At 42.1% G+C, this 15,919-nt stretch overlaps 1 protein-coding gene across 1 annotated transcript; it reads left to right on the plus strand.

Annotated features, from left to right (window-relative positions):
- Positions 1-9,238: 9,238 nt before the first annotated feature.
- Positions 9,239-15,747, plus strand: DNPH1 (2'-deoxynucleoside 5'-phosphate N-hydrolase 1). The gene is made up of 4 exons (XM_006882143.1): positions 9,239-9,440; positions 14,901-14,969; positions 15,373-15,483; positions 15,599-15,747. The coding sequence occupies exons 1-4, from the start codon at positions 9,239-9,241 to the stop codon at positions 15,745-15,747; spliced, it is 531 nt and encodes a 176-aa protein (XP_006882205.1).
- Positions 15,748-15,919: the final 172 nt, after the last annotated feature.

Here is a 15,919-nt window from a genome sequence, read left to right on the forward strand (position 1 = left end):
ATCAGTATTTTAGAAATGTTCTACTGTCTTTTAGCTTACATTGTTTCTGATGAGACGTCAGTAGTTCTAATTATTTGTGTTCTTCTGTTTATTATCTCTTACTCTTCTGTCTATTTTGAAAGATTTTTCTCCTCATCACTGGTTTTAAACGTGTGTGTGTGTGTGTGTGTGTGTGTGTGTGTGTGTGTGTGTTTATTGTGTACAGACAAATCGGATCAGACTGTCATAGGAGGAGATTGCCCTTTCTTCTCCAGTGGAGCATCTGGTGGATTCGAACCGTGCGTCTTTGGGAAGTTTTAATCTTTTTTTCAGTGTTGTGTCTTTGTGTAGTTTTATTCCTGTTTTTTTGTGTTTTAGATCTTTGAGTACCTTTGTGTCTGTATATTTGTAATTTTCTTAAACTGTGGACAAATTCTTGACTATTGTTTTCACAAGTAATTTTTATACTACTCTCCCTTCCTTCAAAGGCTTGCTGCTGTTGCTAGGTGCCATCAAATTGAGTACAAGTCATAGCAACAAAAGATGGACAAAAGATCTGAACCCTATTCTAGCATATGCCATCCTCACATTTCCTGACACGCAAGAGCCCATTGCAGCAGTCATCATGTCAATCCACCTGATCAAGGGTCTTTCTTTCCTTCACTGACCCTCCACCCTTCCTAGCATCATGTTCTTCTCCAAGGAATAGCCCCTCCTAGCAACATGTCCAAAGTATGTGAGGCAAAGCCACATCATTCTTGCTTCCAAAGAGCACTCTAGCTGCACCCTCTCCAAGACATATCTGTTTGTTCTTTTGATCGTCCATGGGATGTTCAGTGCTCTTCTCCAACACCAAAGCTTGCTGTTGTTATTCTTCTTCTGTCATCTTTTTTTAATTGTCGAGCTCTCAGATGCATAGCAAGTGATCAGAAAAACTGTGTTCTGAATCTGATGCACCTTAGTCCTCAAACAAGTATCATTACTCTCCAATAATTTGGAGAGGTCCCTAACTGGAGATTTTTTACAGTACAATGTGTCTCTTATTTCCTGATTGCTGGTAGCAAGGGTGCTAATTGTGGATCCAAGCAAGATGAAGCTGTTGACAGTTTCAGGCTCCTCGCCATTCATCATAATGTTGCCTATTAAGAATTGCATTGCAAAAAAAAAAAAGAATTGCATTGCCTGCATTTTTGCCCCATTGGTGAATGATGGTTTACTATTTTCCCCAAGTCTTCTTTCATTGTGTTTCATTTTGCATAGTTCTTATTGCTGTCTATACAAGTCTATTATTCTTTTGCAGTATCTAATCTGCTCTTAATTCTAGCCAATGTATTTTTCATTGTAGTTTACATCTTTGGAAGTTTTCACTGAGTCTTTTAAATATTTTCCACGAAACTGCTTAATGTATTCTCTAGTCTTGCACATATATAATAGAGTTGTAATTGTTTTAACATCCATCCCTACCAATTTTATGATGTAAATAATTTCTAGATGAGTTTCAATTTATTTTTTTTACTCCTCATTAAAGGTCTTATTTTTTTAAACTTTTTTCATATCTGATGATTTTTTTAAATTAAATGTCAAATATTGTGAGTTTTATCTTATTGTGTCCTGGATAATTTTGTTCTGGAATGCATTTTATTCTAAACAGCTTCATCATTTCACAATTTACTTTTTAAGCTTTTTTAGTTAGGTTCAGAACAGCATTTAACCTGTTGTTGCTGTTGCTATGCATCATCAAGTTGGAAATGACGCATAGCTGACCCTCCAGTGGGTTTTCAGAGTCAGTAAACCACAGGGGAGGAGACTGCCCATTTTTCTCCAGTGGAACAAACAGCTGGTGAATTTGAACCATGTGCCTTTGGATTGGCAGCACAACTCCTTACCACCAACTACCAGAGCTTATAGGCTCTAATTTAAGGCTCATTTTATTCCACTACGAAAGTAAAGTCATTCTATGTCTTTTACTTAATGCTCCATGAAGTATGGAGAACTCTGATGGCCTAGTGTGTAAGGAATTGTGCTGTTAACCCAAAGGCAGGCTGTTAAATCCACCAGGTGCTTCATGAGAATAAGATGTGTAATCTCCTCTTGTGTGGTTTACAGATTTTGAAAATCCACCAGAGTCACCTGTGAGTCCACTCCAATTTAATGGCAATGAGTTGGGTTGAGTTTCATGATGTATGAAGTTCTCTAAGACAGCTGGTGGGAACAGGCTTTATTTCTAGCTTTATGAGCACCAGAGATTATTCATTCTGTTGATTCCATAAAGTTCTTTCTCCACCACAGATACATCCTCACATGCATGTGCTGGTCAGTCCCCAGCTGACTACTGGGAATCTTCTTTTTTAAAAAAAAATAGCAAAATTAAAAGTTTTTTAAAAGCCATCTGTGCCTCGTGTAGTGGCAGTCAGTCAGTGGAGCCTGGGAATCTTCTTGAAGACCAAAGGAACTCATTCTCTCCCTCTTTTCTCTCTTGTGATCTGACCAGCAAGTTCTTATTGTCTTGCCTTGTCTGTAGTCCCAGATGTCCACCCGTACATCATGAAACCCAACCCAACTCATTGCCACTACAGAGACTCTCTGTAGGCAGTAAGTTGGGGACATCAGAAAGTTCACTTCAACTATTGTCAGTCAACTATTGTCAGAGGTTTACTATCTTCCGGTGTCTGATATTTGGAAACAATTATTTCATATATTCTATCCAACTTTTCAGTTGCTGAAGTGAGAGGGCAGAATTGGTCTCTGTCACTCCTTGGCCAGAGGCAGATATTTGATGTGGTTGTTAAAGGGTGGTCATTTGAAGATAACTGAAAGGGATCCTGCTGATGACTGGCTTTCTGCCTTCTTTGCATTGAGCAGCCTCTTACCCATCGTCATGTGGCATAAGCAAAATTTCTCCTCCTCTTGAGTTAATACTGAGAAAAGCCAAACTACTGCCATTGAGTTGCTTCTAACTATCCATAGTCACCTCCACCAGGTTCTCAAGGTTGTACCTTTTAATGGGAGGAAATGGTCCATCTTTCTCCTGTGGTACAGGTGGTAGATTTGAACCACTAACCTTCTGGTTAGCAGAATACACTACACCCCCAGAACATTCTTTCCCCAAACCAAAAAAGAGTCTAAAATCTCAGGCTCTACTTTTTTCAGTTCCTTTAGTACCCTCTGAGCATCCCACACAAAATAAATGTTTAAAACAATAGTCTCTCAACCTGTAAAATGAAAGAGTTCTAATGGACATGTTTAAAAATGTATATGAGTAAGCCATAGTATCATATCCAGGGATCCATATTTGGACAGTGAAACTATAAAGAAACAAACAGAAAGTCCTTTCCATCCCCCTTACTGCAGAAGTAACATGGATGGCAGTTACAAGAGTGTTTGCCATAGAGTAATTCATCTGTTTCAGCAGCTTTTCTGCTGATGGATTTTATTTTATAATAACCAGGTTTCACTGATCTGCCTCATGAATTAATTTACATCAGTGGTTGCTAAATTCAAGAAAGAGACATCCAAACACTTACGTACACCATGATGGAAGTACACACCACCACCACATGCAAAGAAATCTTGCACAAAAATTGAATATGAACTTTACCAGATCTCGAGATCTAACTCCAAATTATTGGAAGTACAGGAGACAGAAGAACATGCAAAACACTACAGGGATATAGTCAACAAAATCCTAACTAAATGAAGCCCTGCAGGACAAATGAGCCCATCTTTTCCAAGAAGGAATAAAAAGAACTCAGAGGGGTCTAAACAGAGGCTTGTACATATATGTTCATTGCAGCATTGATCAGAATGGTCAAAAGGTGAAAACAATCCAAATGCCTATCAATAGATGAGTGGATAAACAAATATGGTATATCCATAGAATGAACTATTGTAACGACACGCACAAAAAGAAGAAAATTCTAATATTTGCTACAATATGGATGAACTCTGAAAATGTTATGTCAAGTAAAATGATACAAAAAGATAAACATTATCTGACTCCATTTATATGAAGTATCTAGAACTGATGCCTTTAGAAAGGCAGGAAGTAGAGGGGGAGCTCTGGTGGCCTAGTGGCAAGAAGCTGCACTGCAATCCCAGAGGAACACGGTTCAAATCCACCAGATGCTCTGCCGGAGAAGGAGGCGCAATATCCTCCTGTACCAGTCAGATCTGATTTGACGGTACACGCACACAAAATAATAAAAAAAAAAAAAAAAGGCAGGAAGTAGAGTATAGGTTACCAGAACTGGCAGGAATGGACAGTTAATAATTAGTGGCTGATGAGAAAGTTTTGGGAAAGGATGCCAATGCATATGTGGAGGTCAATCAATTATGCTCTTAAAATGGCTAAATTATCTCAGCAAAACCAGCAAAGTTCTCTAAAACAGAAAACAACAAGTGCAGGGGCAGGGAATATGCAATAATACATATTGAATATATGATAAGGCAATATACAATCAGTACAATATTTCTAAAGAAAAAGAAATATAGAAGGATTAATGGAAATCAGAATTATAGGGAGAAGTGGGAAAAGTATGATTATGGTGTGGGAATTGAAGTTAATGTTATAAAACAAAATGTGAATGCACGGTTGAATGAAAAAAGTAATCTTCTTTATAAACTTTCATTCAAATTATATTAAAAAATGAAGTGGTTAAAATGGCAAATTTTATGTTATATCTCTTTTACAATACCTCCCCCGCCCCCACAAACTACTAAAAAAAGAGATAGAAATGCAGAGGCATATAGATACCAATAGACTTTAAAAACAGGTCACTGGGGGGAAGGTTGGGAGGAGAGAAAAGTGCAACAATGAATGAATGGAAATCCAAAGACTGTAAATTTTCGTTGAAATTAATTATAAATTTAAAAAAAAAGACAGAAAACAAAAAAAAACCCAACAAAAAACCCCAAAACATGTCACTCAATCACAATACATAGCCCTGACTTGAAATAAATTGTAAACAAACAAGCATTTCTAAGATAATAGGAAACTTTGAACAATGACTGGATATTTGGTGAAATTAAAGAAATTTTGTTTTCTTAACTTGACCATGTTATTGCTACATTGGAAAGCAATCCCTTTTTTGAGATGCAGATTGAAATATTTGCAAATTCAATAATAACATGATCTGGAATTTGCAACATAATAACACAATGAGGAAATAAGATGTATGTATATAGATTATGCATGGCTCACAATAAATTGATAATTGTTGATCAAGAGTGATGAACAAATTAAGGTTTATTATACTATTTTTCTCTATTTTATTTTTATTGTTGGAAAAATAGCTTTATTGAGGTGTACTTTCCATATCAGTAAGTTATCCGTGTTTAAGCGTAGAATTTAGTAATTTTTAGTAAATGTACAGAGTTGTGCAGCCAGCACTACTGTCCCATTGCAGAACCTTTCCATCATTCCACAAGTCCTCTTGTGCCTGCTGTAGTCAATTCCTGCTCCCACGCCCAGCCCCAGTCCTAAGCAACCACTGGGCTGGCAACCACTGTCTCTGTCCTCTGTCTTTTCTGGGCATTTCTCCACTGTGCATTGTCTTTGTTCCTGCATTCCATCACTTAGTGCCCTGTTTCTCCAACCCCGTCCTCTCTGCTCCCACCCTGGACGCCTAAGCAGGCAGCCATTCCTGGTTCTGTGTCCTCACTCAGCTAACAAATGATACAGGACCAAGCTCAGAGCATGACTTCCCACGTGGAGAAATACACATAATAGTCCTATTACTCTTTGTCCTTTCTGAGGTGAAAAGGGATGCCTGCCACTTCAGAGATGTGAACTCAGATACAAGGAAGGTTGATTTCTAGTATTTTTTTTAAAGATTCAGGGGTAGAAATGAGATGCTCTGTGTATATATTTGCCTGTATAATGTTCCTTAATAAGGGAAGATGTGAGTGAGGATAAAAATAAAACCAAACAAGCAAACTCACTGCCATCGAGAAATTTCGACTCATAGCAACCCTCCATCAAGTGTTTCCAAATGTATCTGTGCAAAGCCTAAGGTGGACTGTAAATCTATAAATTTCCTAAAGGTTTTTTGTCTCTATAGTACGTAGGGTCGCTATGAGTCGCAGGCAACTCGATGGCACATAACAACATAGCTTATGATGACTTATTCTTTGTTGTCAATGACTTAATTTTATTTGGATCCACAGTCAAATCTCATGGTTACATACATAGTCAAGAAGAAAAGTGTTGAATTGGGAAAATCTGCTGTCAAATATTCGTCCAAACTGCTAAAGAGCAAGAATGTCAGTTTAAAGACTAAGGTGTGCCTGATCCAAACCATAGTATTTTCAGTTGTTTCCAATGCATCCGAAAGTTGGACAATGAATAAATGTAACAAAGGAATTGATGTCTTTGGATCGTGGTTTTCTAGAAGAGTACTGAATATCCTATGGACGCCAAAAGAACAAACATGCATGTCTTTCTTGGAAGTAGTATAATCAGGGTGCTCTTTAGAGGTAAGGATGGTAAACTTTTATCTCATATACTTTGGGCATGTTATCAGGAGGGGCCAGTCCTTGGAAAAATATATCATGCTGGGAAAGGTGGAAGGTCATAGGAACAGGAAGATCGCCAAAAAGGTGGATCGACACAGTGACTAAAACAACGGGCACGGACTTATCAGAAATCCTGAGCATGGTGCATGATAGATCATAACATTTTTATGAATCATAGTAGACTCAATGGCACATAACAACAACATAGCTTAGCTTTCTTTTTTAAAAAATACTTTTGAGGGATCTCTGGTGGCCTAGTGGCAAGAAGCTGCACTGCAATCCCAGAGGTACACTGTTTGAATCTACCAGATGCTCTGCTGGAGAAGGAGGGACAATCTCCTCCTGTACCAGTCAGGTCCGATTTGATGGTACACACATTAAAAATAATAAAATAAAATACTTTAATGTCTTCTCTGTAATGCTGTATTTCTGTGGTATTTCAAGTTTTTTCTCAAAATTTACTGAGTTTACATTCATTCGCTGATTTTTTTTAATTGTTGTGTACCATCGAATATGATCCACCTGGCATAGGAGAAGATTGCCCTTCTTTTTCCAGCAGAGCATCTGGTGGATTTGAACTGCATGCCTTCAGGATTGCCACACAGCTTCTTGACAATAAGCCACCAGAGCTCCCCTGATCATGTTTTGTGTTTTGGGTGTTTTTTTTTTGACAGCCTGAGTATCACATTTATTTATTTATTTATTTTAGCCTTTCCTTTTACCCAGCCTACAATGTGTTCATGGTCTAATTACTAATATCAGCATTTTAATAGTTCTTATTAAAGATGAATACAGAAGAAACCATTTAAGGTACTTTCCTCCAGGGATGCACTGTGCACAGCACTTGTTCCATTTAAAATACTTGGTCCTTTGCTTTTGTTATTCTCACAATTACTTGCTATGTCTCAGAAAGCTAGGCAATGACCAAGGAGGATAGAAGGAGAATTGATGTCTTTGAGCTGTGGTGCTGGAGAAGAGTATTGACTATACCATGGACTGCCAGGAGAACAAACAGTATCATCCTAGAGAGGGTGAGACCAGGCTGCTCCCTGGAGGCAAGGATTCTGAAGCTCCATCTGAGGTACTTTGGGCATGTCACAAGGAGGGATTAGTCCTTGGAGAGCAATCATGCTTGGAAGGGTGGAGGGACAGAGACAGTGACTGGGGTAATGTGTCAGATACAGTAAAGTTGGTACAGGACAGAGCAGGTTTCATAGGGTCACTATGAGTCACAAGCAACTCATGACACATAACAACAAAATAATAAAATATAGAAGAAACCCTCATTTACTGGTGTGCAACGGTGTGTTTACCTTTTTCTCTAAAGACACTGCTTCATTTTTGTCTGCTACATGACTCATCAGATTAGAGTGCTGTCAAATATGTTGTTATGTGCCATTGAGTTCTTTCTAATTTATAACAGTTAATCCACATATTTAGTCAGCAAACATTTGATAAATATAGCAGGCACAGTTTTAGAAACTTTAGAGGATACAGCCATACACAAAACAGATAAGAATCTCTGCCCTCCTGGGAACTGACATTCTGGTGAAGAGAGAGAGAGAGATCAAACAAAATTAATACAGCCTATAGGAAGGAGGACAAACAAGGCAGGGAGGGATGGTAGAGTTGCAATATTCAGTTGGGTAGTCAGGGAAGCCTATGTATAAATCAAGACTTGAAGGAGACGAGGTGACCTCTGAAACTATGGGGCAGGCATGGGTGGGGGAGATGGCACAGGGGAATGACAAATGTAAAAATATTCCAAGTTGAGAGCACAGTTGGCATGTTTAATAAACATGGCTGGAGACAAGTGAGTGAGGGGATGGGAGAGGCCCAGGATCCATCTGAGAGTTTTGAGCTGTTATCTAATTAAATGTCCATAGGATCACTGTGGTCCCTGAGCAGAAAATTAATTGTAATCAAGAAGGGAGGAAGGCACTCTGGTGGTGCAATTGGTTAAGTGTTTTAACTACTAAGAGAAAAGTCTGTAGTTGGAAGCCACCAAACTCTCCTTTAGAGAAAAAATGTGACAGTTGCCTTCCATAACATTCTCTGTGTGTGTGTGTGTGCGCGCGCGCAGTCCAGTCAGTTCCAACTTACACTGGTACCTTAGAAGAGCGAGTAGTAGAACCCCATCGGGCTTCCAAGGCTTTGTAGATAAAGATTGCTACACCTTTAGCTTGTAGGTTCGGACTGCTGACCCTTCCGTTTAAACACTACACTTCCAGGACTCCTTCCTCCATCAAGATTGTATTGGGGGTTTTTGTACTTTGGAAATCTAACGGAATTATACACTATCCTAGAGGGTGCTATGAGTTGGAACTGATTCCAAGCCAAAAGGTTCCGTTTCGGCTTTTCAGGTATGTAGGGAGAATTGTGTACAGTGAGAAGAGTAAAAAATGATTGCCAGGTTTTGGACATCAGTTGCAGGGATGAAGGAGACAACTGTGGGGGAGGAAGGGGCTGAGTGGGGAAAACCAGGAGGTCTTGGAGTACATCTCTGAGGCACTCTTCAAGTCCAGCGGGACAAGGGAAAAGGAGTGCTGCGTTTGCACAAGAGTCGGAGACTGGTACGTAAGTGCCGCCACACTCTGCATATTAGCAACACTCTACTCCCATCTCTTCAGTAACCGGAATCCCTCGGGCAGAGGACCCTGCGGGAAGCTGTGGGTTAGGGCGGGGTGCGGGTCACGTGGCCGTGGGACCGCGTCCCCTGGCGGTCGGAGCCGGTGGCGGCACAGGGATGGCGGCGGTGGTGTCCGGGGCGCGGGAACATGGGGAGCCGTGGGAGCGGGGCGAGCCGGCCGGGCGGGCCCTGTACTTCTGCGGGAGCATCCGCGGCGGACGCGAGGACCGAGAGCTGTACGGGCGGATCGTGTCGAGGCTGCGGCGCTTTGGGACGGTGCTCACTGAGCACGTGGCTGCCGCGGAGCTGGGCGCGTGCGGTGAGGGGGGCGGGGCAAGGGGTGGCTGATTCCCTGTCCCTCTACCGAAACTGCATTCCCAGAAGGCAGTGACCGTGCTAGTTGCCCCAAGTGCTAGTTGCCCGTATGGAGAACGGGCCAGGGCGCCTGCAGTGTGTATTCCAGGCTCATTATTCAGTTGTTATATTGACCTTTAGTTCCTTCTTGTAAAACTTCCTTCGGTCGCTGGGAGGAGCGTGTGTGGAATGGAGTGTTGGGGCTGCTTTGCGCGGTTGCCGCCTCCGTCCCACCTCACGGTTGGATTCCTGGGTTTTGCATCCTCTGTGCCAAGTTTGGGGCTCTGGTAGTTTAATAGTACGTAGGGAGTTGCGCTGCTTATCCAAAGGCTTCAATTCTTTGGCGCTTTGAATCCACCAGCTGCTCTGTGCAGAAAAGGCGCACAATCTCCTCCCTTCGGATTTACAGCGTTGGAAACCCAGAGGAGAGTCGTGAGTGAATGGCAGTGACTGAGCGAGCCTAGCTTTGCTGTTTTCTGGCTTGTCTGGTCTTTTACCTCCCTTACTCTGTGCAAATAAATGAGGGATCGCATCTTTGCCCTTCATAGTCGACTCGACCGGCACATAAGAACAGCATGCTCATCTTTCCCCGCACTGCTGCTAGTGATTCAAACTGCAGGGAGGCGCTTTTGGATTAACAGTGCAACTCCCTTCAAAAGTAGGCTGCCAGAGCTCATATATGTATATAATAAAACATATTTCTATTTCATTAAAAATGTTACAAATTTTATATGTAACTTTAAATATATAAATTTAAGAATTTTTTTAAAAAAATTACATCTTTTTAAAAAATACTGTTGAGAATATACACAGCAGAACTTTCAACCATTCCTGCACATACAATTCATTGATTGTTGTGCCAGGAGTGTTGATTGTGGAGCCAAGCAAGCTGCAGTTGTTAACAACCTCAGTCTCTTCTCCATCTTTTATGATGCTGCCAGTTGGCCTGGTGGTGAGAATCTTTTTCTTTTTGATGTTGAGCTTCAATTAGTGTATAACCATCCTTGACTTCCTTTTCCAGATTGTCCCTGCTCCATTAAAATACTCTCAGGCTCCTAAATTTTCTGTCTGATATGTCCAGTTTGCTATTGCTATTTGCATCCTGTGTAGATCATTCTTAAAAGAGCATAATGCCCAAGGCAGCCGTTTGGTGTTTACATATGTAGTCTAAGAGCTTTGAAAATCTGAGTTTGGAACTCTGGTAGCCTAGTGACAAGAAGATGTACTGCAATCCCAGAGATAATGCAGCTCAAATTCACCAGATGCTCTGCTGAAGAATGAGGGGCAATCTCCTCCTGCACCAGTCAGATCTGATTTGATGATGTACACACAAAAAAATAATGAAATAAAATTTAAAAAAAAGAAGAAAATCTGAGTTCGCCAAAAAGTAAGTAAATAAAGAGTGCAGCTGAGCTTCCCTGGTGGAAAGGATTTAAGGGTGTCAGCTTGCTGTGTCCTGGTGGCTATGCTCCTGAATTCTACCCACTCGACTCTTGTCAACCTCTGCTTCTTTGCTTTCGTAACAGAAAGGATCTCATTTCTGACCACTCTGCCTTTCTCCTTTACCCACTAAACATGTCAAGAGGGCAGTGGATAATTTTCACATGTTCACCTTACCTTATTTCCCAACTTTAAGTCTATCTGATAGCATCAGGTGGGAGACCCAACACCATCTTAAAACTGCAGAATGTTTCAGCATCTGTTCCCCACTTGAAAGGAAGCTCATCCTCCAGCCTGCACCTTTTCTGTCCAGCCATTGTAGACGCTGACCAAACCTCTTCATGAGGTCACCCTCAGCCTGTCTCTACTATCTGCTCTTTGTGGGCTGTTACTCATGTCGATTGCACCTAGCTAAGACATGCCTTTGATCCCAATCTTTCCAACACTGTTTGAAAATTGTGCCTAGTGCCCTTGGTATGCTGCATAGAAAACTTTAAGTGCTCTTGCCGGGGACAGATCCAGGTTTTGTGGCGCTGAAAGAAATTTTGGGAAACTTCCTTAAGACATGATAAAATTGCTAGGACCTGATGGACAGTGATTGGAACAGTGGGCTCAAGCATGATGGGGACCCTGTGGGTGGGGCAGGGATAGGGCAAGGTTTAGATCTGTTGTTCATAGAGTCATTATCAGCTGTAGTCAACTCAATGGTACATAGACTATAGATGTGACAACATACATAGCCTAGGATCTAGGCAGAAATTGTGATGTATAATCTAGTATTAGGTCTTAAAATCTATATTTTTAGCAGCCAGGTTGATGTGGTGACTCTTAGCCTCCCCAGCTTGTAGGATGATGTCTAGGTGAAACTCAGAAACTCTCAGCCTCTGGCCTGTTTTCTTCTCCCACCTTTGTCCTACCACTTCTTACAGGTCATGTTTTGTCTTAGGGCAGAGGCTCTTAAATCTCAGGATGGGTCAGGATCACAGGGAGACCCTATGAAGTCAGAGAAACTCAGGCTCCTTGGCACTTGGGTCTTTACATTTTTACCAGATTTTCTGGGAAATTATGGTGCCACTAGAGTTTGAGCACTGATACTCTACATGTTATTCTCAGTCCTTTCCTTACACACCAGTCTCCTCTCTGCCATCTACGCCCACCCTCTGATGTTTTACCTATCCCTCTCCACTTCCGAGCCAAGGTTCCGTGTACATTTGCCTAACCGCTTAGACCCGCTGTGAAGTGGTCCTTACCTTGTTACTGTTAGGTGCTGTTGAGTCGAGAATGACCCATAGTGACCCTAATCGGAACTGTTTCCTATCCTGTGCCAGCCTCACACTTCCACCAAGGAAGGACATCAGTAACAGCTGTCCTCCAAATTTTCTGGCATAGACTGGTGAACACATCCAGGACTGCATCTATTAACTGAAGCAAGTCAGTTGGTACCCTATCAATTCCTGGAGCCTTATTTTTTGCTAATACTTTCAGTGTAGCTTCCACTTCCTCCTTCATTACCACTGGCTCCTGCTCATATGGTACTTTCTGGAATTTTTCAGTGCCAATCAGTTCTTTTCAGTACAGTTGACTCTGTATTCTCTTCCATCTTCTTTTGATGCTTCCTGGGTCATTTAATATATTGCCCATAGCATCTTTCAATATTTCAACTCTAGGCTTACAGTGTTTTTTAGTCTTTCCAGCTTGAGAAACGCAGAGGAAATTCTTCCCTTTTTCTGCTCCAATTCCAGATCTCTGCACATTCCATTATACTACTTTGTTTTCTTGAAGAGCCCTTTGAAATCTTCTGTTTGACTCTTTTACTTTGGCATGTTTTCCCTTTGTTTTGGTTTCTTGATGATCAGGTGCAATTTTCAGGGTCTCTTGTGACATCCGTTTTTTTTTTTTTTCCGTTTTGTTTTTTTCTATGTCTTTTTCATGACCTTTTGCTCTCTTTATGGATGATATCCTTGATAACATCCCACAGCTCATCTGGTCTTTGATCATTGGTGTGAAATGCTTCAAATCAATTCTTATCATGACTTTGAAATTCAGATGGACTAGATTCAAGATCATATTTTGGTTCTCACAGACTTGTTTTCATTGTGTTTGACCTCAGTTTGAACTCAGTCTGAACATGAGTAATGCCCCTGGCCTAGTTTTGACTGCTGATACTGAGCTGCTCCAGTGATTGCTTCCACAGATGTAGTCAAGACTGATTTGCTATTAGAGGTACAAACTAAAGTGTCAGTTTGTTGTGTTTGGAAGAAGATTGTTCTAACTGGTATAGCACTTGTCTGTCAGTGTGCTGTACTAACTTGTCAGTTGCTGTGAGTCTGAAAGCTTTGCCACCAGTATGTCAAATGCCACCAAGGTTTCCCATGCTGGGCAGGTTTTAGTAGAGCTTCCAGATTCAGACTAGGAAGCAGGATTGGCCATCCACTTCTTAAATAACAGGCCTCTGAAAACTAGAGGAACACGGAGCCCAGATTGGAAGTCAGTCGAAATGAGGGAAAATAATAGCAAATATCCTTTAATAACTGGAACATGGGATGTACGCAGCTTGAATGTTGGAAAACTAGAAATTATGAAAAATGGAGTATATGAACAGCGATATTCTAGGCATTAGATGAGATGGACTAGGTTTGGCCACTTTGAATCAGATAATCAAATCACATGATATACTATGCTGGGAATGTAAAACAGAAGAAGAATGGTGTTGCACTCACAGTCAAAAAGTCAAATTTCAAGTTCTATCATGAAATAAAATGTTGTGATAGGGTATTAACCATATGCACACAAGGAATGAATACCTGTTAATATGACTAGTATCCAAATATACAATCCTACATGTAGAACCAAAGATTTTCGCCACTGGGATGATTGGCAGCATCATAATAGATGTTGAAGAGACAGATTGTAAAAAGCTTTAGTTTGCTTTGCTCTACAATCAACACTCTTGGTGCCAGCAGCCAGGAAATTAAAAGATGAATTGCATTGGCAAAGTCTGCTGTCAGAGACCTCTCCAAAGTACTGAAAAGCAATGACGGAGACTAAGGTGTGCCTGATTCAGGCTATGGTCTTCACAATCACTTGCTATGCATTGGAAAGCTGGACAGTGACTAGGGATGATAGGAGGAGAATTGATGCCTTTGAGCTGTGGACTGCTAGGAGAACAAACAAGCTTGTCCTTGAAAGGGTGAAGCCAGGCTGCTCCTTGGAGGCAAGGATTCTGAGGCTTCGTCTGACATACTTTGGACATGTTACAAGAAGGGACCAGTCCTTGGAGAGGGACCTCATGCTGGGGAGGGTAGAGGGACAGTGCAGGAGAAGAAGTCCCTCAATGAGATGGATTGATTCAGTGACTGGGGTAATGGGGGTGGGTATGTCAAGAGACAGTGAGATTGACACAGGACAGAGCAGGTTCAGGGCTATTGTACATAGGGTCACTATGAGTTGCAGGCAACTCTACAGCACATAACAACAACACAACATGTAGAACCAAAGAGGAAGAAATTGAAAACTTACCAAATCTTGCAGTCCAAAAATGACCAAACATGCAATCAAGATGCATTAATGATACTTGGTGACTGGAATGCAAAAGTTGTAAACAATGAAAAAGGAACAGCAGTTGGAAAATATAGGCATGGTTGACAGAAATGAGACTGGAAATAGAATGACTGAATTTTGTGTTTTCAATCATTAATTCATTGAAAACACCTTTTAAAAAACCACAAGTGATGACTTTTTACACATGGGCCTCACCTGCTGCGTAGGTCCTTCCCTTGATCTCATGGGTATCACTCATCTTGGCCCTCATCAGACATCAGAGGATTGTGTTCCTCACTCCTTATCATGGAACCTGATGTTGGGAAGGCGCTCAGAGGCCATCTAGAGCAGGTCTCTCCGTGGAGGGAGCTACACTATGGAGGTGCAGTGCAGGCAGAGGAGTTAACTGAGAATGGTCCTTGACTCGTGTCCCCTCTACCATCAGGGGAGGAGGCTGCTGGAGGCGACAGGCTCATCCATGATCGGGACCTGGCCTGGCTGCAACAGTCGGATGGTGAGTGGTCCTCCATCACCCACCAGCTCTCTGGGATGGAGTTCCCTGGACACCCCTGGCCCCCATATCCAGATTCTGGCATCTCCTGTACAAATCCCGAGCGTCGCAGTTGTTCTTAGGTGCTGTCAGGTTGACCATGATTCATAGTGACCCTCAGAACAACAGGTCTGAACCTGGCTTTGTCCTGCACCATCCTTATCTCTAATATCCTTGAGCCCATTGTTACAGTCACTGTGTCAGGACATCCCGATGAGGGCCTGCCTTTGCTAGTCTTCCACCTTCCATCAAGCACGATGATCCTCCTAACAACATACCCAAATATGCTGAGACCACGCGTCACCTTCCTTGCCTCCCAGGACCACCCTGGTAGGGCATGTTTTTTCACTCTCCTTTTTGTTCCTAGTGGTTGTGGCAGAAGTGACGCAGCCATCCTTGGGTGTTGGCTATGAACTAGGCCGGGCTATAGCCCTCAACAAGCGGATCCTGTGCCTGTTTCGCCCGCAGTCTGGCCGAGGTTCGTACCATCTGTCTACTGCCTTGGTGGGCTCCAAATACAGCCCTCAGTGCAGGACGGGAACCAGGTGGTGGGATGTGGAGAAAGGCGCCTTCACTTTCCTCTGCCTTCCTAGTACTTTCAGCCATGATCCGGGGAGCGGCTGATGGCTCGCGAGTCCAGGTGTGGGACTATGACGAGGCCGAGGTGGAGGCCGTGCTGGATCGCTACTTCGAGGCTGACCCTCCCCATCATGCAGCTGCCTCCCGTGACCCAAGTGCTTGACGTCATCCTGCCTTACTCGATCTTCCGGTCCCAGGTGCTGCTCTAGTACCATTCTTGATCTTAGCCTCAGTACCAAAGTAAAAGACGTGTTTGAAATTCCAGCCTTATGTCTGTGTATGTGGCTCGGTGGAGGCAGGTCCTACCCTACCTCATTTTAAGCTGTTTGGTGTGC

This window comes from Elephantulus edwardii, unplaced genomic scaffold (genome assembly GCF_000299155.1).
Source record: "Elephantulus edwardii isolate Elephantulus edwardi_28Jun2011 unplaced genomic scaffold, EleEdw1.0 scaffold00017, whole genome shotgun sequence".
In the NCBI taxonomy this organism is placed as follows: domain Eukaryota; kingdom Metazoa; phylum Chordata; class Mammalia; order Macroscelidea; family Macroscelididae; genus Elephantulus; species Elephantulus edwardii.

What these genes read in the sequence shown, in the direction of transcription:
- DNPH1 (XM_006882143.1), top strand. Translation starts at nt 9,239, where the DNA reads ATGGCGGCGGTGGTGTCCGGGGCGCGGGAACATGGGGAGCCGTGGGAG. An exon ending in CTGGCTGCAACAGTCGGATG is followed by an intron (nt 14,970 to 15,372) that starts GTGAGTGGTCCT and finishes TTTTGTTCCTAG; the next exon opens with TGGTTGTGGCAGAAGTGACG. An exon ending in TCGCCCGCAGTCTGGCCGAG is followed by an intron (nt 15,484 to 15,598) that starts GTTCGTACCATC and finishes CTGCCTTCCTAG; the next exon opens with TACTTTCAGCCATGATCCGG.